We start from the raw sequence: 21,670 nt of genomic DNA on the forward strand, positions 1-21,670 counted from the left end.
AGAAATAGACTCCACCTCCTTACAGATGGAGAAGAATGCTTTTATAGGGAGCGAAGAATTGATGGTGGCCATCTTTGGAGACTCTACCGCACAGTCAACTAGCCATAACAAGCTTACTTATGTAGCATTTAGAAGACTTAAACATCTTAGGCATGGTTCATAGCCCCTAAGCAAAACCAACAAGGAAATGCTCTGCCAGTCAGTAAGCATCTCCTGGAAAACTTGTTTTTTACTTTCATACTATTCTAACATACTTGATTATTTACTCTTTTAAATGAACATTGATTAGAAGTTTAAGTTGGGGAGTTCCCATCGTGGCTCAGCAGAAACCAATCTGACTAATACCATGAGGACATAGGTTCAATCCCTGGCTTCTCTCAGTAGGTTAAGGATTTGGTGTTGCCATGAGCTATGGTGTAGGTCACAGACAAGGCTCAGATCCCAAGTTGCTGTGGCTATGGTGTAGGCCAGCGGCTGGCTCCAATTTGACCCCTAGCCTGGGAACCTCAATATGCCGCAGGTGTGGCCCTAAAAAGACAAAAAAAAAAAAAAAAAGTTTAAATTGGAAGAGTTGGTAGTGGTAGTTAGATTAGTAAAAGAAACCATACTCTTAAGAGAGAATATAGGAAAATCCAAAACTAAATGAAATACAATAATTAGAGTTTATTAATAATTGAGAACAGATTAAATGAGAAAGAAAAGTTGTCTTTATTGCAAGGCTGTTAAGTCAGTAACTGATAAGTCATTTTCATGCATCTCATTTAATCCTCATAAGACTCTCTTTTCATTTTATAGATGAGTATTCTTAGATTTAATAAATTTAACATACTTGTCCAAGTCTCATAGAAGTAAACTATAAACTTGGGATTTCAAATCAATTTTGTCCATTATGTCACAGGTAGGGAAATGTAAAGCTGTTAAACGTAGAATGAAATTCAAAAGAATAAGCTTTTGGTTTTTTTAGGGCTTCCAATTCCCACACACTTTTAAATGAGATCATACATATTTCACACATTTCACTTGGGTTGCATATAATATTGTACTGTGTACCTTCTTTCTTTTTTTTTTTTTTTTCTTTTTATGGTTGCACCTGCAGTGTATGGAAATTCCTGGATGAGGGGTCGAATTGGAGTAACAGCTGTAGCCTACACTACAGCCGTGGTAGCACTGGATCCTAACTGCATCGGGACCTGTGTTGCAGCTTTTGGCAATTCCTTAACCCACTCGGCAAGGCCAGGGATCAAACCCATACCCTCGGAGACAACGTCAGGCCCTTAACCTGCTGAGCCACAATGGGAACTCCTGTGTACCCTATCTGTAACTGGGAAGGTCTGTGAATCGGACCTTTCAGTTGACTATTTGGGGGGAAAAACATGCAAATGTCATTGGTTAGATCCCTTGACTAACTTCTAAAAATGTTTTCTCACTCATTTTCTCAATAATTTATAAAGTCACTGCCATTTATACCCTTAGATGTAAACAAGTGAATATTGTTGCTAATTGTGGCTGAAGATTTATTTAATACCTGATTTTTTTCCAGGGAAAACAGAAATGGTTTATGAAGCAGAACACAGAAGAATCAGCTATTGGAAGGAAGCTTTCAGATCATAAGTTAAATAATACACCAGATGCTGACTGGCTTCAGCTCAAGCCTCTTGCCGGTAGACAATAGTTCTGACTAAAGAGAAATCTTTTAAACATAAAAATTGAAATACTATTTCTAAACTGTGCCCATGTTGCTTGAAATTTCTTGTCTTTATGGCTTCCTTAACATGTGGTTCTAACTTTCTATGTGTCTTAATTGTGATTTCATTTTGTGTTTTTGTTATTTTCAGCCTTATTTATATTGGAATATGAGACCAATTAATTATATTATAGGGCAGGGAACATATTGTATTTTTTACTTTACAGAAGAAAAAATGAAACAAAAGGGCTTTTGGATTAGTGTTTTATTTTTTGGTAATGCAAAAATCTCCATACCCTTCATATGTAATTATTTTCTTATGAGGAACAGAGAATTGGCCTTTGTACTTAAAGGAGAATGGTCTCTGTCTTTGAAATCTCTGCTCATCCATGCATCTGTTCTGTTGCATGATATAATGAGGTAGCTTACAATTTCAGGGAAACATAATAATTTTTAAATATAATTTTCCCCCTTTATTTGTGAACTTATGTTTCCCCTGAGTGTACCAATGATTTTTTGTAGAAAAGGCATAACCTAACACTGCCCCAGAATACAGTTTGGGAAGCATTAGGATCTTTGTCACATAATAAATAGCTTTTGAAAACTAAGTAAGAGGGCTGTCTTAATTTAAAAAAAAACATTATCAGATGTTATCATTTATATGGGTTTTTGAACTTCATTCTGGTAATGATCTAGTGATGGTTTTTGTCAGATAGAGCCTTGGAGGATGCAAGTGATTGACATTTTGTCTTTGTTTTCTTAAATGTATAAGAGAAGGCTAAAGTGGGTAAACTTTAAGGTTCCTTCTTTCTCTGAAAACTTGTCAGTTTATTTTGTTATCCTGTAAATGCTATAGTAACTTTTCACCCTTTTACTTATTTTAATTTTTATTATCAACTCATGATGATGTGTTCATTATGTTTTGCAGTATCTTCATGCGTGCCAATTTCTCTCCTCACTTTGCTGGCTCTTGATTTCAGTTCCCTTCCATTTACCTCACCTGGTTCATCTTTTGGACTCTTAAAACTGAAGTTTGTTTCATGTGTGTGTGTGCACTCACATATTTATATTTATTTGTTTTTATATATATAAGAATTTTAAAATACATTTACTTAGGAAATGTTCATTACACTGCTATTTGCCTGGGTTTAAATTAGCAAATATGCATTCATTTACTTGCTGATAAAGCATATCCTTTGCACTTATAACTATAGGAACTGATGACTCAGTTGTTTCTGAAGATCGACTTAATGAAACTGAACTGACAGATTTAGAAGGCCAACAAGAATCCCCTCCTAAAAATTATCTTTGTATAGAAGAGGAGAAAATCATGGACCATTCTCACAGTGATGGATTACACGCCATTCATGAGCATGATCTCCATGCTGCTGCACACAACCACCATGACGAGAGTAAAACTGTGCTGAGGAAGCATAATCACCAGTGGCACCACAAACATTCTCACCATTCACATGGGCCCTGTCATTCTGGATCAGATCTTAAGGAAACAGGAATAGCTAATATTGCTTGGATGGTAATCATGGGGGATGGCATCCACAACTTCAGTGATGGTTTAGCAATTGGTAAGTAGACTTGAAACTTGGGTTTTAATTTGTTATTCTTTAAGACTGTTTTCCTTCTTCCAGTATTTTAATACTAATCTTGGAGTTTAACTATTGTATAGTATTCCTATTTTTGGTTTTTCCAAAGGCTATATTAATGATTTTGGTAAGTTTATTTGACATCAGGGTATAATTTCTGAGGGTTGTTCTTTGTACCTGTAAACAAATGTTTGTACTATGTTTCTTTAGTAACTTGATGTCCTATTGAAGGCATAGTTACCATATTGAAAAAGCTATCTTAACATACTTTCAGAAACATTTACACATCTCTGAACCAGAACAAATGAATTTCAATCTTAGGTTTAAACTTTTTTTTTACATTTGAAAAAGTTGAAAAAAATTTTACAATAGTAAAAATCCATTATGCGAAATTCAAACATTATATTAGAATCTTGCAGGAGTTCCCACTGTGGCACAGGGGAAACTAATCCGTCTAGTATCCATGAGAATGCGGGTTCAATCCCTGGCCTTACTCAGTGGGTTAAGGATCTGGCATTGCCGTGAGCTATGGTGTAGGTCCCAGACATGGCTTGGATTCCGCGTTGCTGTGGCTGTGGTGTCTGCCCTCAGCTATAGCTCCGATTCGACTCCTAGCCTGGGAACTTCCATGTGCCGAACTTGTGGCCCTAAAAAACAAAGAAAAGAAAAGAATCTTGCAAATGTAAATTGATGCTTACCAGTTTAGGAGAATAATAAATGTGTTTAATACATAGTTTTCTTTGAGATTCAGACTATTAAATAGTCATTCAGAAGTAGGTTTTGGTCTCTTTCAGGAGAGACCATATTATTAATCCACACTGATAGTCTTAAAAGTAAAGAATTTTACCAGTACAATCAGATGCATTTATACTTCTGATTTCATTATTCAAATGACAATCTATGCTATTTATGCTGTAAACCTAGAAGAGTTTGGATAAGGATACTAGGCATTTAAACATCTATAAATGTTAGTATGCAAGAGCATGTGCAATTACAGACTTACATGACTTAAAATTGAGCATTTCTTTGCCAATCAGAGATAGAAACACTGAAAACCATTACTATTTCAAAGCTGTTAGTGAATTAGAAGGCTACAGAAATAGAGAATTTAATTCAATAGGGAATATTTCTTTCATTGAGTAAGTAGCTTTTTCTCTGGATGTCACATACCTATTGTACCTCACAATATGTTCAAAAACTATGTTGTGTAAGATTAGTGAGTCACTCATTCATTATAAAATTAGTTTAGATGAGCAAGAGACTACATGTCATTATTAATGAAAATAGAAAAACAGAAGATCAGTAAAGTGTCACCTGAATTTTTCCAACACCTGCCCCCTCTTCCCCCACCCCTCCCCCACCCCCAGGAGCAGCTTTCAGTTCCGGATTGACGGGAGGAATCAGTACTTCTATAGCTGTCTTCTGTCATGAACTGCCACATGAATTAGGTAATATGACCTTAAAATTTTTACTAGATTTCATCCAACATTAAGAAAATTAATCTAAATGCATCTAAATTTTAGAGATGTTAAAACATTAAAAAAAAAAATGACTGAAGGCAAGTATAAAGTGTCATCATTCTCTTATTGTATAATTTTTGTTAATAAGTTCCTTAAAAATGTGTATTGTTGCATATGTATATATTTTATGTAAACAATATTATGTTATAGCCTACTCTGTTTCTTATTTGCTAGTCATTATGTTTAAACTCCAAGCACATTGTCATGAATTAATTTGATATGTTGTTTCTGCCCTGTTTCTACTCAGAGGTGTGGATTTATCACATTTTTACATATTTAGCACCTAATATTGGATACACCATGTGTTCTTTAATTTCCTGCCACCACAGATAATGATGTATTGAACATCTGTAGACCTGGAACTTAATAGACTCTTATGAGAACATCTTTGGGTTTATACCCAGGAGCAGAATTGATGGGTCTTAAGATATGCATGCCTGAACTATATTGCTATCCAGAATAACTAGTGTCCTCTCTAACCAGCAATACCTGAGAGTTCTTGTGTTTCCACATCCCTGCCAACACTTGGCATTAACTTTCTAAGTTTTGCCAATTTATAAGATATACAATGACATTTTTTTAAGCTGGAAATTATCAATCTAGCAATGCTGTTTAGTTTCTCTTCATGTGTTTTGGTTTCCTTCTATAAACTGAAAAACAAGAAAAAAAGTGAACATGCATTCACAGAAAATATCTGAAGGATGTAGAGATGATGTTAATTAGAAAGGAAAAATTGTCTTTTGAGTATCCAAGGAATTTCTTTGTGTGGCCTTTCCAATTTTAGATTTTTCTTAGGTATATCTGGCTGTGAAATGTATATCATTTGACTGTCTTCATTGGCAGTACACTGATTGGCTCACTTTGAATAGAATTTATTCATATAATTTTCTTAGAAAGTTACTACTGCTCATATAAATAGAAAAATCTCTTAGTGCTTACTTGGTGCTGATTCTTTAGGGTTTGATTCCTTACAGTTTTGTTTACCTTGTCAGCCTTGGGCATGCAGTGTTATATCTTGTTTATACACCATAATCCTTTCCCCAGACCCTTCACTGTCTTTTGCTTCCACAGTGAGTGTTTATAGCTATAGTTCATTCTGTTCCAGTGAGTGTTTCCACAGTGAGTGTTTATAGCTATAGTTCATTCTGTTCCAGTGTATCTTATATACCTATTGGCGGATATATCTTCTTGCCATGTGACAAGTGAGTGTTTATAGCTATAGTTTCATTCTGTTCCAGTGTATCTTATATACCTATTGGCGGATATATCTTCTTGCCATGTGACAATGCTATTATGTGGCTAGATGTGACTTGCTTATGTAATCAGAATCTTTCAGTACCTTCCCTTACAGGTGAGGTAAAAGCTGATTAGTTCTACTTTCAATGACCTTCATATGAGATTTCTATCTACCTTTCCAGCCTTACTCATTGTATTTGCTGTTGCTTCTTTTTTGCTTTACCCAAATGCAATTCACCAAACATTCATTCAGGTGCCTGAACCTGTTTGTTTGCTTATACCCTCCTCCTAAGTTGGCTTGTCGTACTGGCTCTATCCCTAGTATATCGATTAAAAGAGTCTTTTTCCTCCAATTTCCATACTGTCCTCTAGTATCCAATGCCTTGCATTACTCTTTCCTCTAAACTTTATCACTTACTCCCTGTAGGTCCTTCTTTTGGTGTTTAGTGTATTTCCATGTTAGATATCCTGTTTTTTACAGTACAGCTTGTGTGCAGATACTGTATCTCACACCCTTTTCTAACTACTTTCCTATGTTAGTAAAAGAATGATACGCCAAATACTTCCTTACATTTCTGTAAGCAACGCAAATCAAGAATTTCTATCAATTTTTGTATATGAGAAACATTACCTAATGGTTTAACCTTTCTTTTTTTAAAAACTTACTTAATAATAGACTTGGATAGTCACATATACATCCACAGTTTATTAGGAAAATCTTCAACTTCACACCTTCAACTTCCAACCGCTGCTCCCTAAAAGGAGTATGCCAGCCCACCTCATAATTAAGTGTGGTTATACTGAATTGCCCTTAACACCTCATGATCCATTTTGACAAAGATTTGACAGCAGAAAGTTTGGTGATTAGGGATGGTTACCTTCCTGTCATTTACTCCTTTTTCTTTCTTTAGTTTCTTATTGGAGTGAAACTCAAGGGATGATAGCCGCATGTAAAACAAATGCAGTCCGTATCTTAGTGGTTAGATTAAACCCTTTCTTGATGGGTATCAAGAGCTCTGGTAAATGTCTCAGACATTGAGGCTCCAAATCTCTGCCTGTTTTACTCCACGAACCAGCGGTTAAGATGCTACTACTATTGCTATGAGAGGAAATATCAGTCCAGAGTATACAGCAACTTTGCCAGAAGACTGAGACATTAGGATAATGTGCATTTTCCTCCAATGCCTAGTGCTAAATTGATACAAATTACCCCATATTCTAGTTCCTAGGCTCCTAGGGAAGAAAAAAATCACAAAGAAATGACTCTTGTTCCTCTTCTGGAGGTGATAGAAAAGACTTTGGCTTTTTAACCTATCAACAAGGTAGAAGTGTTTTAAAGGAAGTTTTAAAAAAACTTGTGGAGCCTAAATTTTGCCTTTAAGGCACAGTAATGGGGAACTTTGGTAAAATAGGGGCAGATATAGGTCTCTACCATGATTAGACTATATGTTCTTACTCACTTGGGGGAAAACAGAGTGCGGAGAGAGGCGTAGAAGCCCCTTCATCAGAATTCCCAAACAAGGAGAAAATCAGTCCCCTGGAGGCTGGAATAGATGCATGGTAGATGGATAGGGGAATGTCCTCTTCCCATAGGTTGTTGCCAAAGCAACATGATACATCACACACATTCCAGGATAATTTATTTGATATAAAACTCGTTTCCCCCTAGCTAAATTTTTGATTATAAATTCTTAAAACTATCCTGAGACTTCTATACTGAAGTCATACCCTAAGGGGAAAAACATGTGCAGTTGACCCTTGAACATGGTTTGAACTATGCAGGTCAACTTATATGTGGGTTTTTTTCTGTAGTAAATCCTATGATACTACAGATCTGCAGTTGGTTGAATCTGCACATGTAGAACCAAGGATACTAAGGGTTGACTGTGAGTGATATGCAGATTTTCGACTGGGCCCCTGTGTTGTTCACAGGTCAGTTATATTTAAGCTACTTTGCAGTACTTTGGAGACTGACCCTCAATCTAGTCAGTAATTCCAAGTTTTGGTGTTCCTCTTCTGAACAGATTGCTGATTCTCTAATATTGTACCAGATGTGTGTGTGTGTGTGTGTGTGTGTGTGTGTGTGTGTGTGTTTAGGAATGTGATATGAAAAACGTGTACTTTTAAGCCTTAGAACAGCATAGGGAGGTTCACTCTAAGAGGTGTGCAGAAATTGAAACCATCTGAGGAAAGAGAAAAGCTGCATTTCTTATTTCATGTTTGCTGTGAGGTGTGGTAATGAAGGAAATTACTGATTTATTACTACTCTTCTGTTTTTGCCAAACTTCTGTAGCTGAATTTAGGTAATTTAAGTATTATTCTATTACATTCTCTTCAGTTTTTCACATTCTTTCAGTAAGGAGCTGCATAAACATTTGAAAAATAATTTATAAGAAAACCTATCTTAGAACATATAAAGGGGAAATGAGGTTGAAGATAATCCAGAAAGTGGATGATCTAAACTCTTCTTGACATGAAGTAATGTGTTTTAATGTCAAGGAAAAAAAGATTTTGATAAATAAATGTAGCTATATTATTAAGACTCAGCTCAGAGAGACTATAGAGTGCTATCCATTTTTTTCTTTCCTCTTGTATATCAAGAGTTAAATATAAATTGAAAATAAAAATATTCATAATGTGCTGAATTGTCCAGGGAAAACTGAGCATTCATTGTATAGATTTGTACATGTGCATAAATGTATTTAAGACAAAAAGAAAGTACCTTAAAATATATGCTTATTTTTGAAAAAAATCTCCAGTCGATATTAGCAGGTATTAACATAATTACAGCATTGGATCCTGTTAATTTAACAGCTTTGGCAGGCACACCTCATTCTTTGTGCTAATGATATCCTTTGTCAGCAGAAAGGAAAGAATATTGATTTATCAAAAGATGAATAGATTTGCTTATTCAGTATAAATCCCAACTGGATATTCCTTTAGGAATATTATTCCTTTTTCAAATGTTTATTCAGGTTCTTACTGAGAAGGGAAGGATAGACAAATATACAGATAACTGAGAAATTATAACCTTGATATAAGACTAGGACAAAGATAGATTTTAAATAATTCATCTTGATACAAAATCATCATATACAAAATCATTTATACCGCTATATACTAGCAATGAAAAATTGGAAATGGAATTTTCAAAAATTGTAAAATTATAGTAACACCAAAAAACACAAAATACTTTGGTTAAATCTAACAAAATATACATAGAATCTGTATGCTGAAAACTGCAATTCACCAACAAAAGAAATCAAAGAAAACTTAAATGAAGAGCTATTCTAGGTGTATGAACTAGAGGATTTAGTGTTTTTAAGATACTAATTCTCTGTATAGAATCAGTATATTCCCAAGTAAAATCCTAGAAGACTTTTTTGGAGATAAATGAGTGTTTTAAAAAAATGTTTATGGAAAAGAAAAGAATGGCCAGAAAAAATTTGGAAAAGTACACCAAAGTTGAATTTAAGACTATTGTAAATCCATAGTAATCGAAGCAATTTATATTGGTTAAAGAATAGGCACACAAATCAGTGGAACAGCGTATAGAGTCGTCACACATATGGCAACTTATTTTCAACAAAAGTGCAAAGGAAATTCCATGTAGAAAGAATAGCTTGTTCAACAAATGTTGCTGCAATAATTAGATATCTACTTGAAAAAAAATTCTCCTACCATACACAAAAATTAACACAAAATAGATCATTGATCTAAATGAAACATTTTAAAATAGACTTTAGAAGAAAACACAAGAGAAAAATCTCTGCGTCTTTTGGATTAGGCAGTTTGTACTTAGATATAACACCAAAAGTATGCTCCATTAAGGAAAAAGTAATAAAATGAACTTCATATAAAGTAAAAACTACACAAAAGGCACTTAAAAGAATGAAGAGACAAGCCACAGACTGGGAGGAAGTATTTGGAAAATGTGTATCTGACAAAAGACTTTTAGGATATTTAAAGACCTCTCAACTCAGTGATAAGAAAACCTCTACAACAATAACAACAGTGGATAACAGATAAAACACATGAGCGTTCAGGTACTAGATTTGTGATTGTGGGCTGCAAAGGATAGGGGGCAACCTGAACTCTCATAAATTGCTGCTAGAAATCCCACTCTTAGGTATCTACATACAAGAGTTGAAAACTTATGTTGACACAAAAACCTATTTACAAATGTGGACAATGGCTTTATTTATCATTGCCAAACATTGGAAACCTAAATATCCTTCAGCTGCTGAATGGGTAAATAAACTATTGCGCATCTATGGAATATTACTTAGCAGTGAAAAGCAGTGATTTTCTGATATAAATTATAATATGAATGAATCTTACATGTTAAGTGAAAAAAATCTAGACTTGAAGGACTATATACTGTATGATTCAGTTTATATGACATTCTGGAAAAGGCAGAAAGCAGATCATTGGTTACCTAGGAATTGAGGGCTTAAGGAATTTTTTTTGGGGGGGATAAGTAATGGAATAGTTCCAGAGTTTGATGGTGGTTATGGTTACTTGGTATGTACTTTTGTGAAAACTCATAGAACTCAACATCAAAACAAAAGAGGAATTGTGGATGTCATTTATACCTTAATTTTAGGAAGTATTAACTAAATTCATCTTGAATCTTGACTAGTTAATTCATGGTATTTGGTTGTTATTCAGGGATGAAAGCAAATCATCTTCCTATCCAGTAATACCAGGGAAGACATTGAAGTTGATAGTTTGTACCTATGAGAGTTTTGTTTATTGAGTATTCAGCAATGCTCCTTTTAAAATCTTATTTTGAAATTATAAAAGGAAAAGCTGTATTTTATAACCTAAAATGTATTTCTGTAGTCTTCATTTTGTATTATGTAACCCCCCCCCCCCGTGAAATTGTTCCATTAACAAGGTTGGTGGGTGAATTATTGAAAATATGATGAGAAATTTGTAGAGGAAGAATTTGGGGAATTCTTTCCTTGGAGGAGGCTGAGGAAAAAAGGCCAGAGGAAATTAAAATTCTAGGGATGAGAGGTGATAAAAGCTGACATTGAATCCACATCTCACCAAGGGAATTAAGTATTTAGGATTAGAGGGAAAAGATGTAAGAAGAATAGTATTTGATGGAAACTGGAGAATAGCACTTTAGAAGCCATTGGAAGATAATCTCCTTAGGTGTATTAACTTTCCCAAATAATGTTGCAGGATGTATTGTAGTTTGTAGCAATTCATTGGAGCATGGAAAATAATGCTTTGCTATTCTATACAGTACCTTAGATATGTTGAGTGTTCAGTAATTGATTGGATGTTTGTACATTTAGTGACTAAAACAAAAAAATTCTTATAATTTAGTAAAACTATTGCTTTTTATCCTTTGGCTTTACAACTGTTATTTCCAGCAGCATTTTGCCTTTCTAGTAATGACTAAACAATATTTAATCCTTTTTTACCTGGTGTTCCAACTTCAGACAGATGAAGGAGAAAAGTCTCTTCATTCTTCTATACCTTTTTAGGATTTTCAGAATTAAGATTTAATTTTTCTTTGGAAAAAATGAAAACATAAACAGCATACAATATACTTAGAGTCTATTACCTTTGTTCTTACTTAGCCCATTTCCATTTGAAAAAAGGGCAGAGATCAAAGAAGAGAGCGTTGTTGCTCACAGAGAGCAGTCGTGAAGTTCTCTCTTATTTTTAAAAAATTTTCATTTCATATTACCCAGTAAAATTGACCTTGTTTTTTGATGTACAGTTTTTTGAATTTTAGCATATATATAGATTTATGTCACCACTACTACTACCATCAAGGACAAGAACAGTTCCATCATCCCAATGAACCGCTGCATGCTGTCTCTTTATAGTCACATCCCTTTCCTACCCTTGTTCCTTGGTGACCACTGAGTGTTCTCCATCATTATAGTTTTATCTTTTTAAGAATATCATGTGAATGGAATCATATATAACTTTTCAGCCTGTCTTTCAGCATCATGCCTTTAAAATTCTCCCAGGTTATTGCATGTATGAAGGTTTAATTTAATAAGTAAAAAGTAAAATTTCATAATAAAATTTCAGTTATTAAAGGTATATCTTTTTATATAATTCTTAATTTTTTTATTGTTTTTCTACATTTGTGTGGAAAATCCTATGGTTTTAAACCTCACATTATGTCTTAACTGCAGGTGATTTTGCAGTTCTTCTTAAAGCAGGCATGACTGTAAAGCAAGCGATTGTGTACAACCTCCTTTCTGCCATGATGGCTTACATAGGCATGCTTATAGGCACAGCTGTTGGTCAGTATGCCAATAACATCACCCTTTGGATCTTTGCAATCACTGCAGGCATGTTCCTCTACGTAGCCTTGGTGGATATGGTAAGAGAGCTTATTTTATATTTTTGTTGTTTTACTAAATCTGTAAATAGAATGAAGCTTCCCAAAATGAAACAAATCTTTGAATGTGGTTTGAAAGGCTAATAAATATAACCCATTTTCAAGATTTTTAGAAAGACCACTTTGGCTATAAGGGGGAAATTTTTGTTGATTTATAGTCATTCAATAAGATAATAACAATACCACAAGTTTTAGTTTGAGATACGTTTAGGATACCCATTTGGAAGTATCTGGTTTTTAGGGAGCTTTGCATAGCACCTATTGATCAACCAATCTGGAGCATTGGTGCATTTTAACAAGCACGGCTGCACAGGTAGGTACTGACTGGCTCTTAGCTGTGGTTATGACAGACTCTATTGGTATTGGCATTCAGAACAGAATTGAATGTAGGGAGCTGTGGTGCTTCCTCTCTCTGGTATGTGCACGTGTCTGGGGGATATATTTCTGTAAACACACATTGTTTATACTTAAATATTAAAGTTTTTATAACAGTAAAAACTTGGAGGAAAAAATGTAATAAAATAGTTTTACTAGAACCACAGGCAGGAAGTTGCCAGTTTTAGTCTTAAGCCAGGGGTTGGCAAACTTTTTGTAAAGGGACATTTGTAATGGTCACTGTCACAACTACTTAACTCTGCTGGATAAGGGCAGTAACCTCCATTAGTGTACATTCCTGTCATGGACTTCTAAACAGAATAGATGATCAGAGTGAAGTCATTCTTAAATAGAACCATCAGGAGATTCTTAAATATACTGTAGCATGTCAGAGTATGGTAGATGGATTAATTGTACTCATTATTTAAAAATGAGTAACGGTGTTTCTTCCTAGCCAGGCATTATGTGGTTAATACTACATTTCTCCTCCCTAAACCCATAAGCATCAAAGATATGGTTTGGAGTAAAGCTTAGTGTCAAAGCAGCATATCAATGTAATCTTTCTGTATTCATTGCAAACTTGAAAAACAAATAACAGAAAAGTGAACGTGACGATTAGAAATGGCAGTTATTTTTGCAATTTTGATTATCTTTGGGTGGGAAGAATTTATGCGTATAATAATGCACATACGGTCTTTCTCTGGATTATTTTTAAGTGTAATATATGCTTGTGCTTTAGAAGTTGAACTATATTTTTCAATGCACTATACCTTTAAGGATACTGGAAACTTTGAAATTTAAAAAAATTTGTCACTATTAAGAGAATAGAGTACACTGTGATGGCCATGTGCATAACTTAGCAAGTAGTTCTGCTGCATAGCTTTGATACACTATTTTCTCTGTCTGTTACCAGAAGGGAAATAATGGTTTTTTAAGAGCATGGAGATAGCATATCAGTTTTGGAATTGTTTGTAAATATGTATTTGATGAAATGTGCAGTTGGAAATGAGACTTTTAGATAAAAAAGGGTGAAGAAATAATATAGTTTTGAATGAAATGTCCCCCAAAGGAATCTTACTTTTTCAGTGAACTTAAGATATATAAGTAAATGTGGGAATTGTGTTCTTTTCTGAGAGTTTAATTGGCAGTAGTAACCTGTCTTATATACTTTAGCATAAAGTAAATGCCAGAGTTGATAAGATCAGTGGACAGTAGCTTTATTTTATTTTGTTTTATTTTTGTCTTTTTGCCATTTTTTGGGCCGCTCCTGCGGCACGTGGAGGTTCCCAGGCTAGGGGTCGAATTGGAGCTGTAGCCGCTGGGCTACGCCAGAGCCACACAGCAACACTGGATCCAAGCCAAGTCTGCGACCTACACCACAGCTCACGGCAATGCCAGATCCTTAACCCACTGAGCGAAGCCAGGGATCAAAACCACAACCTCATGGTTCCTAGTCAGATTTGCTAACCACTGAGCCACGACGGGAACTCCATAGAATTTACTTCATATATAGCTAGAGCATAAAATTTCTTTCTCAGAGTTTATAAAATATGTCTTATGGTTAGCATTGTGTTCAGCAAAATATTTATAGTTGGGCTTTAGTCATTAGTTTTCTTTGGTGGGAAAATGTTATTTAAAAATGAGAAGCCTATTATAAATTGCTTTATAATATTTAAAAAATAATTTTTTTTAGCTTCCAGAAATGTTGCATGGTGATGGTGACAATGAAGAGCATGGCTTCTGTCCAGTGGGGCAGTTCATTCTTCAGAATTTAGGATTGCTATTTGGATTTGCCATCATGCTGGTAATTGCCCTCTATGAAGACAAAATTGTGTTTGACCTCCAGTTTTGACCATTCCCAGCAATCACTGCTGATTATGAGAATGTTACCATGCAGCTTTGCATCTGTTCCCTGTACTGTAAGCACGTTGCTCAAAGAAAAGTCAGTGGCTTGCACTATTTACAAGTTCATAAGATTTGAGCCTAACCACAAAGACCGGTGCTCAGTACTGTTTTCCCTGTGTGAAGGGGTCTTTTAAAAATATAAAGCTTGTGGTAAAGAAAGGAGAAAATGGGACTCCATGAACCAATGTAGATACAGGTTTGATTAAGACTTTTTTTTTAAAAAAATAATCATAAAAAACACTAAAGTAGTCTCTTTATTAGTAGAAACTTCTGTGGCTATGCAGAAATAGAAATGGAACCAAAAAAAAATCACTTAAACTTTAAAAATATTTTAACTGGACTTCAGGCAGACTTTTCTTTGTGCTAAAAATGAACTGTAGTGTCCTTTTAATTCAGCTCCATATATACATATGGTAATAGGGATCAACTTGACACAGCTTTGAATCTGCATAAAGTTAACTGTAGGATCTAGAGAAAAGCTCAGGCTGCATTAGAGTATGAATTTAGCATTGGGAAAAGCCCTATTCTTGAATCTAGAGTTACTATTTTTGTATATATTTGCATAGTGTTTAAACTTGCAGCCTAAACTACTGAAATTTGTGATTGTACATTTGTGTGAGCTTCAGTTTAATGAAAGATTCATAATGGTTCATTATATTAATATTATACTTGGTGTTTGGGTTTTTTTTAACTTTTGTTTTCGTTTTGGGTTTTTTTGGTGGGGGTAAGGGGTTGGAGCATGTGATAAAAGTTTTTTTTTTTTTCCCTCCCTTAAAATTTCAACCCTTTAGACAATATCAGCAAAACGAAGAACCCAAACATGGTCTAAATATTCAGTTTTCCCATTTTAACAGTACTGATTAATTATTTGGGAAATTTAAGTTTTAAATGTCTGCAGTGCTTTACCAGCTTGGCATTGGAACCTAGAGCACATGCTGTGGCTGGCAGTAAGAAGTAAGGCAGCAGTTTACCATGCCCATAGTCTGTACAGGGAGTGTCGTTAAAATGCTTATGAGGATAAGCACCATTGATGCTGTGGCTGTCATGGTACCTACCAAGTGACTTGAAAGGTAAATTTAAATAACTTGGCTGAAATCACTTGATCCTTTTGTGCCAAGATATGCTGTTGGTGCCTGATAGGGATTAGTTTTTTTTTTAGGTGCCCTGTTCTGCCATAAATTGTGAATGACTTGTGAGAAGTGCAAGCCATGTTTCTCCTGAATTTTGACCTAAGAATTTATAGTACTAATCATATGCATGTAGCTTTCTGTTTACATCTTGTGCCACATGGTCTTCACTTAGGCCAGGTAAATTGTATTTGAACTATGTGTGGGCAGCTTTGTTTTAATCTGCTTGGCTATCTATGTAGCTGCTTTAAAAACCTTACTGTTCAGATAGTTAAGAGCCAAATTCTTTTCATTCCATTTTACATGTTTTCTCTTTGTCCTTTTCCTTTCCTTTTACACCATGTACACCAAAACAAAACAAACAAAAAACAGAGCAGCATATGCATTCAGGTATTAATAGATATTCTCAGTGTTTCTTCTTTATGCTGTAAGTAAGGGAGCTTAGTGTGTTATTTCCTTAATTTATGCCTGAATTTGAAAAACTGTTGGCTTTCTCCATGACCTCCTGTAGCAAGTAGGGGTTATATATATAGATTACTTTCAGCATTGGCACACTGAATTAGGACAGTCCTCATCTCATTGCTTGGCCCTTCAAGCAACTTAGCTAAAAGGTGCTGATATTTTATTTAGTACTGCCAACTTCAAGTGATTCAGATATCTTGCTTTCTGAAACAAGATATGTTTATAGTTAATTTTGGGGGTTTTATGCCCAAGGATGATTCTGCATTCCAGCATTAAATCTGCTTACTTTTAGAACTGTTATGAAAAGCAACAGCTGGAATATATTCTCAGACTTAAAATGAATGCCTGACTTAAAGCGAATAGGTTATGCTGAAGTATGTAAAGTTTTATATTCTTTCAAAAAATATTATCTTTATTTGCTAGATTTTTTTAACCTGTTAAGAGGGCTGTAACAGTTGCTGCTAGTATTTTGTTAGGGTTCCACCAGTATTTAGTTTTTACATCAATCTAATGTATAGTTTCAAGTCTTACTAGACAATCTGAATTCCACTACATTTCTGTTTGGCTCCAACATTCCATTTAGCTTGACCAGTCTAATTTAACATGTGTTTGTTGGAGGTCATTAATGTTACTTGTACAATGCTGTCACTGTGTGACATACATATGAATTTTGGTGTATATCACATTGCATTCAATCAGCTGTGATTATGCTTAGAAATACTTTAGTAACTAGATGCAGTGTGAATTTTTTCCATTAACAGTAAGTCAGTGGCTTAAATGTGATTATGGTCCTGCAAGGTGATACTTGCTAAAATATCTAAACTTTTTTGTTGTAACTGAATCATTTTTTAAAAATTTATAAAGCTGGAAATGATCAAATGCTGTTTTTTTTTTTTCATTGTCAACAGTGGTGTGTCATTTTATGTATGTTCCTAATGCTTATGGAACTCTCCCAAAATAAAGTTATTTAAAAAGAGTGATTATACTAGTGTGTTTTGTTTAGTCTCTATGTCAGAACATTTCCTTACACTGAAGTAGGAATCATTTTAAATACAGGGTGTGTTTGTACATAAATGAATTTATAATTAAATATAACTTCAAATTGATGTAAACTAAATTCCTTAAAAGGTAAATTGTATTTTCTAGTCAGCCATCTAATAAGAAATAGGAACAGAGAAATGACATCTTCTAATCATGAATTAAGCTGACATAACAGTGCTACACCCCGTCCAATCCAGTGCTCCTTAGGTTGGTCAGAGGGAAGAGTCATGGCAATCACAAAGTTCGTAGAGTGGCCAGTGGTGGACAATGTTCCTCTCCGCTCACTTGTCTTATACAGTGGGGCAGTGTAACTTGGTCGTTCTGGTATATCTACCCTCTTACAGGGCTTTAGCCACATCTGCAAGAAAGTACATAAAATTTAAGGCAGTTATATTTACACAGATTTGAACCTAATATGGTATTTTTGGAGTAAGGTCTGCAAATTTCTGTGGGTGAAATTGTAAAGTTGAAATTTTGTTAGCATTGCTGCCATTGCTCAAAACATTTTGTTAGAGCCGAGCTCTCAGAACTATATTCAGGGTTAGTAAAGAAACTGAAAAAATAATCATTTTCACCTACTCGCTCAAAAAGTATTCTACCTATCTATTCATCATCTACCTACCATACCTGAGGATGACTTTTGGTGCTTACAATTAAAAAAAATCAGATACACTTTCAAAGGCAAGGACCACCACCAATGATACTCGAAATCATGTTTTATTAATTAAAGGCCAATTCCAAAATATTCTTATCCGTATTTATAGAACTAGATCACCTCCCTATTTTAAGTGACTATTTTATAGGGGCTATTATAAATTTGTGCTGTTTAAAACATAGTTGCATTCTTTTATAACTACTCCCACATTATTTTTATGGAGTCATTAGTCAAGTTCTTATAATGTTAAGCATTGTTGAACCTTACCAATCTCCATAAGATTTCAGGGCAAGTTGATCTCGGAATATAGAAAACAAACTTATCAGAAAAGTGAAACTGTTTTGTTTTAGAACTTGAATTCCTTTTTCCAGTAATGATAGCAATCCTTGAGGTGATAGTGCCCTTTTTAGGATTCTTGGGTTTAAGCTCAAATTATATGAAGGAACTAACAAGGGTTGTCAGTTTTTCTCCCACATAATTGTGGAGTCCAAGTTATTATAAGGGGGATTCATAAAGCAGTTTTTCAGGTATCATAAAATATAAGGACTTGCAACCTTCAAGTTGTATGGTTTTCATTTCAACCAAGTAGATTTTTTTAATGAGAATTTTTCTTACTAAGTGACTGAGAATTAGTCACATAAAGTTCTTCTGCTGTTCACTGCAAAGCACTTAAAAAGTTTCCATGTGAAAGAAAAAAATTGATCCAAACATTTGCCCTTTTGACTTTCAATTTGGTTCCCATATTTGAAACTGCCTCTGCCCACAATATCTTGGTATAAATATGGTAGGTTTCTTGAGATTGACTGTCATCTGGTCCCTCACTGTACCTGTCAAAGCTGCACTGAAGGATTACTGCTTGCCTTTGAGTGGTTTCCAGTGTCCTATATACAGAATTCATGTAAATCCACAGCCTATATTTTATCATTATTCCAGACCCTGAAAATTGTGTGAAAATCTAGCCATCTTCTCATGATGCAGTAACACAGTTGGAAACTTGGTATTTATATAGCTTAGTCTGCCCATGCTGAAGATGGGTGCCTAGAAAATAAATTTTAATATGGACAGTTTTCACATACAGTAATCTTTCAATCTGCAAGTTTCTCAGTTTTAGGTCAAGGTATCTGTAAGAAAAAACATCACGTATGCGTGTAGGTGTGGATACATACATGCAGTCAACCCTCATTATTCCTGGGATCCATACTGGTGAGTTTGCCTATCGCTAAAATTTAACTCCTAATCGCAACACCAATATTCTGTGTTTTCTTGCTCATTCACAAGCATCCTCTGAGCAGCAAAAGATGTGAGTCACTGGATAGGCATGTTCCCAACTGAGGTTGAACCTGGTGAAATTGTTTTCTTGTTTCAGCTCTTATAACCATAAACAAGTATCCCTTTTGGACAGTTCATTTTATACCAGTTATTTTGCATTTTTGTGGTTTTCGTTGATTTTTCTGTTTAAAATGGCCCCCCAAGTGTGGTACTGAGGTTCTGTATAGTGTTCTGAAGGGCAAGAAGGCTGTGATATGCCTTATAGAGAAACTATGATAAGCTTCATTCAGGCATGAGTTCATTGGTTAATGAATCAACAGTATATATTAAAGTATATATTAAATAAGGTATCCTTGAACAGAAATACAAATAAAGCAAGGTTATGTTTCGCCTAACAAAAACGTGGCCAGAGGATTGCAGAAACTTAAACCTTATTTTTTGCCTAGTTCAGTGTTCACTAAATCAATGTTGATAGAAAGTTTACAAAGCATAACTACTGTGAATAACAATTGACTATGTAAGTATACATGCGTGTGTGAATGTGTGTGTATAAAATAGCCCCCCACGTCTAAATCATGAGGAAATACTAACCACAGGCACTGCATCATAGAGAATTTTTGGATGTGATTCTGCAAGTTTCTTGATCTTTCTATTCCAGGAAGCTCCATCCAGAAATAGTCCATGAATGAAAACTCCTAAATATAAAAGAAGCAGGTTAAAACAACACTTCACATAAGCATACTGAGTTCTGAATCTGAAATTCCTGCAGGTGAATACTGAGGCCTGCTCTAAAATGAAAGCACTGAGTCCTTTGTCTTAATAATCTTACTTCAAGACTATCTGGAGTTCCTTTGTGGCACAGTGGTTTAAGGATCTGGCATTGTCACTCACTGCTGTGGTGCAGGTTCAATCCCTGGCCCGGGAACTTTCACATGCCTCAGGCGCTGCCAAAAAAGAAAAGAAAAAAAAAAGAATATCTGTGTACTTCGCCTAGTCAGTTCAATAATAAAATTAGATGTGGAAGACAAAAAGGAATTTTAAATTAGTCAACATGTGAAGTTCTCAGTTTAGGTAAACACTATCAGGTTTATATTTTAACTGACCAATGGTTATGTAAGAGTCCATGAAATCTGCAAGAGAAGTTCTTAATGTAACTAGGGATCGAGTAGCTTCTAGACAGCATGCGAATAAAACACCCTTCTGCTCTTTAATTTTGTGAGTTAAATTTCTCCCCTTTTAGAATCTCTAGTATGGTTGAGAGAACACACAGATGAACTCCCTCTAGGATGTAATGTAATCCACAAACAGCTGAAGAACACAAATTAAGGAACCCATGAAACTCAGATCACTTGCTCTGGCTATCCACTTGTGTAAAGCCTCAGGAACTGAATATGGTATCTGCACACAAAAATAATTGACTGTGATTGTTGCACAGATGAGAGGGAAAGCAAAGGAGAACTTAGATCTAGATTTTAGTTCCTAATCTGCTATGTGACCCTGTAGACTTGTTTTTTATGCAGAGAACTTTAGACTTGTTTTTTATCCAGAGAACAACTGGAAAATATTTGTAAAACAACAATGCATGCTGTCTGCTTTGTAAAAGTTAGAATCCAATCAGCTATACTGGTGAAAACACTTTGTAAAAAGTGGGATAAAAATCCACTTGGGCAGTGCTATCCAGGAGGACTTTTTGCAATGAAGGAAATAGTCCGTACCTGTGCTTTTCAATATAGTAGCCACTGGCTGTTGAACACCTGAAACATGGCTAGTGTGAGTAAGGGACTGAATTTTTATTGTAGCTATAAATTTTAAGAAGCCATATGTGGCTAGTCTTGTGATAGAAGTTGAGAGGGGAGTTACCCTTTCTTCTCTCTGGTTGGAATAAAAGTCAGTTTTATTAACTGGCAAAGCACTTTTCCAATAACTTCCCAAGTATTAGTAAAACTGAATTGCGAAATGCATCTTGAACTGGAGCCCTATGGGAGTGGACCTGCCTGAGGGAGAAAGACAGGTCTGAAAGCACATCCTACGTGCTAACCTCTCAGTAGGATCTAAGCCTGCAGGCCAGTCACAATCATAAATGGAGACAGAGAAAGTAAAGGAGACTATGAATAGGCCCTAGAGGGCTGTTAATACCCTGTCCCTGCTGACTTCTAAACATAGCCCAGTAAATCTCTGGTTCTAAGGGACTGGATGATCTATTTCTTACTTGGGAAAAAAGGATAATGTCAGAGAGAGCAAAGAGAAGAGTTCATTTCAACATCTAAGAAAAGCGGCCATAGGGATAAAAGTTCCCTCCAATCAAGCAACAATTTTATAGGGAATGTTACGGGGACCCCCAATTTATATTCTGTTTCTCATGGTCAATAAGGGCCTTATGGAAAACAAAATACAAAATGACAGGAGATGTAAACTAGGT

At 35.1% G+C, this 21,670-nt stretch overlaps 2 protein-coding genes across 10 annotated transcripts in view; one reads left to right on the forward strand and one right to left on the reverse strand.

The window, feature by feature from the left end:
* SLC39A10 (solute carrier family 39 member 10) overlaps positions 1-17,263 on the forward strand; it is a 139,792-nt gene extending 122,529 nt beyond the window's left edge. For 5 of the 9 annotated variants that reach the window (XM_021075818.1, XM_021075822.1, XM_021075819.1 and 2 more), the window contains 5 exons: positions 1,541-1,661; positions 2,899-3,267; positions 4,653-4,733; positions 12,209-12,399; positions 14,486-17,261. In XM_021075818.1, the coding sequence (XP_020931477.1) occupies positions 1,541-1,661; positions 2,899-3,267; positions 4,653-4,733; positions 12,209-12,399; positions 14,486-14,644 (921 nt within the window). In that variant the 3' untranslated portion in view covers positions 14,645-17,261. Of the gene's footprint in view, positions 1-1,540; positions 1,662-2,898; positions 3,268-4,652; positions 4,734-12,208; positions 12,400-14,485 lie in introns of all 9 variants that reach the window. The other 4 variants (XM_021075824.1, XM_021075825.1, XM_021075820.1 and 1 more) reach the window with 3 other exon arrangements.
* The window catches only part of DNAH7 (dynein axonemal heavy chain 7), a 265,071-nt gene continuing 258,320 nt past the window's right edge, over positions 14,920-21,670 (reverse strand). Inside the window, 2 exon segments of the mRNA XM_021075816.1 lie at positions 14,920-17,685; positions 19,843-19,946. Coding sequence (XP_020931475.1) covers positions 17,479-17,685; positions 19,843-19,946 — 311 coding nt within the window. The 3' untranslated portion in view covers positions 14,920-17,478.

This window comes from Sus scrofa, chromosome 15 (assembly GCF_000003025.6).
Source record: "Sus scrofa isolate TJ Tabasco breed Duroc chromosome 15, Sscrofa11.1, whole genome shotgun sequence".
Taxonomy (NCBI): domain Eukaryota; kingdom Metazoa; phylum Chordata; class Mammalia; order Artiodactyla; family Suidae; genus Sus; species Sus scrofa.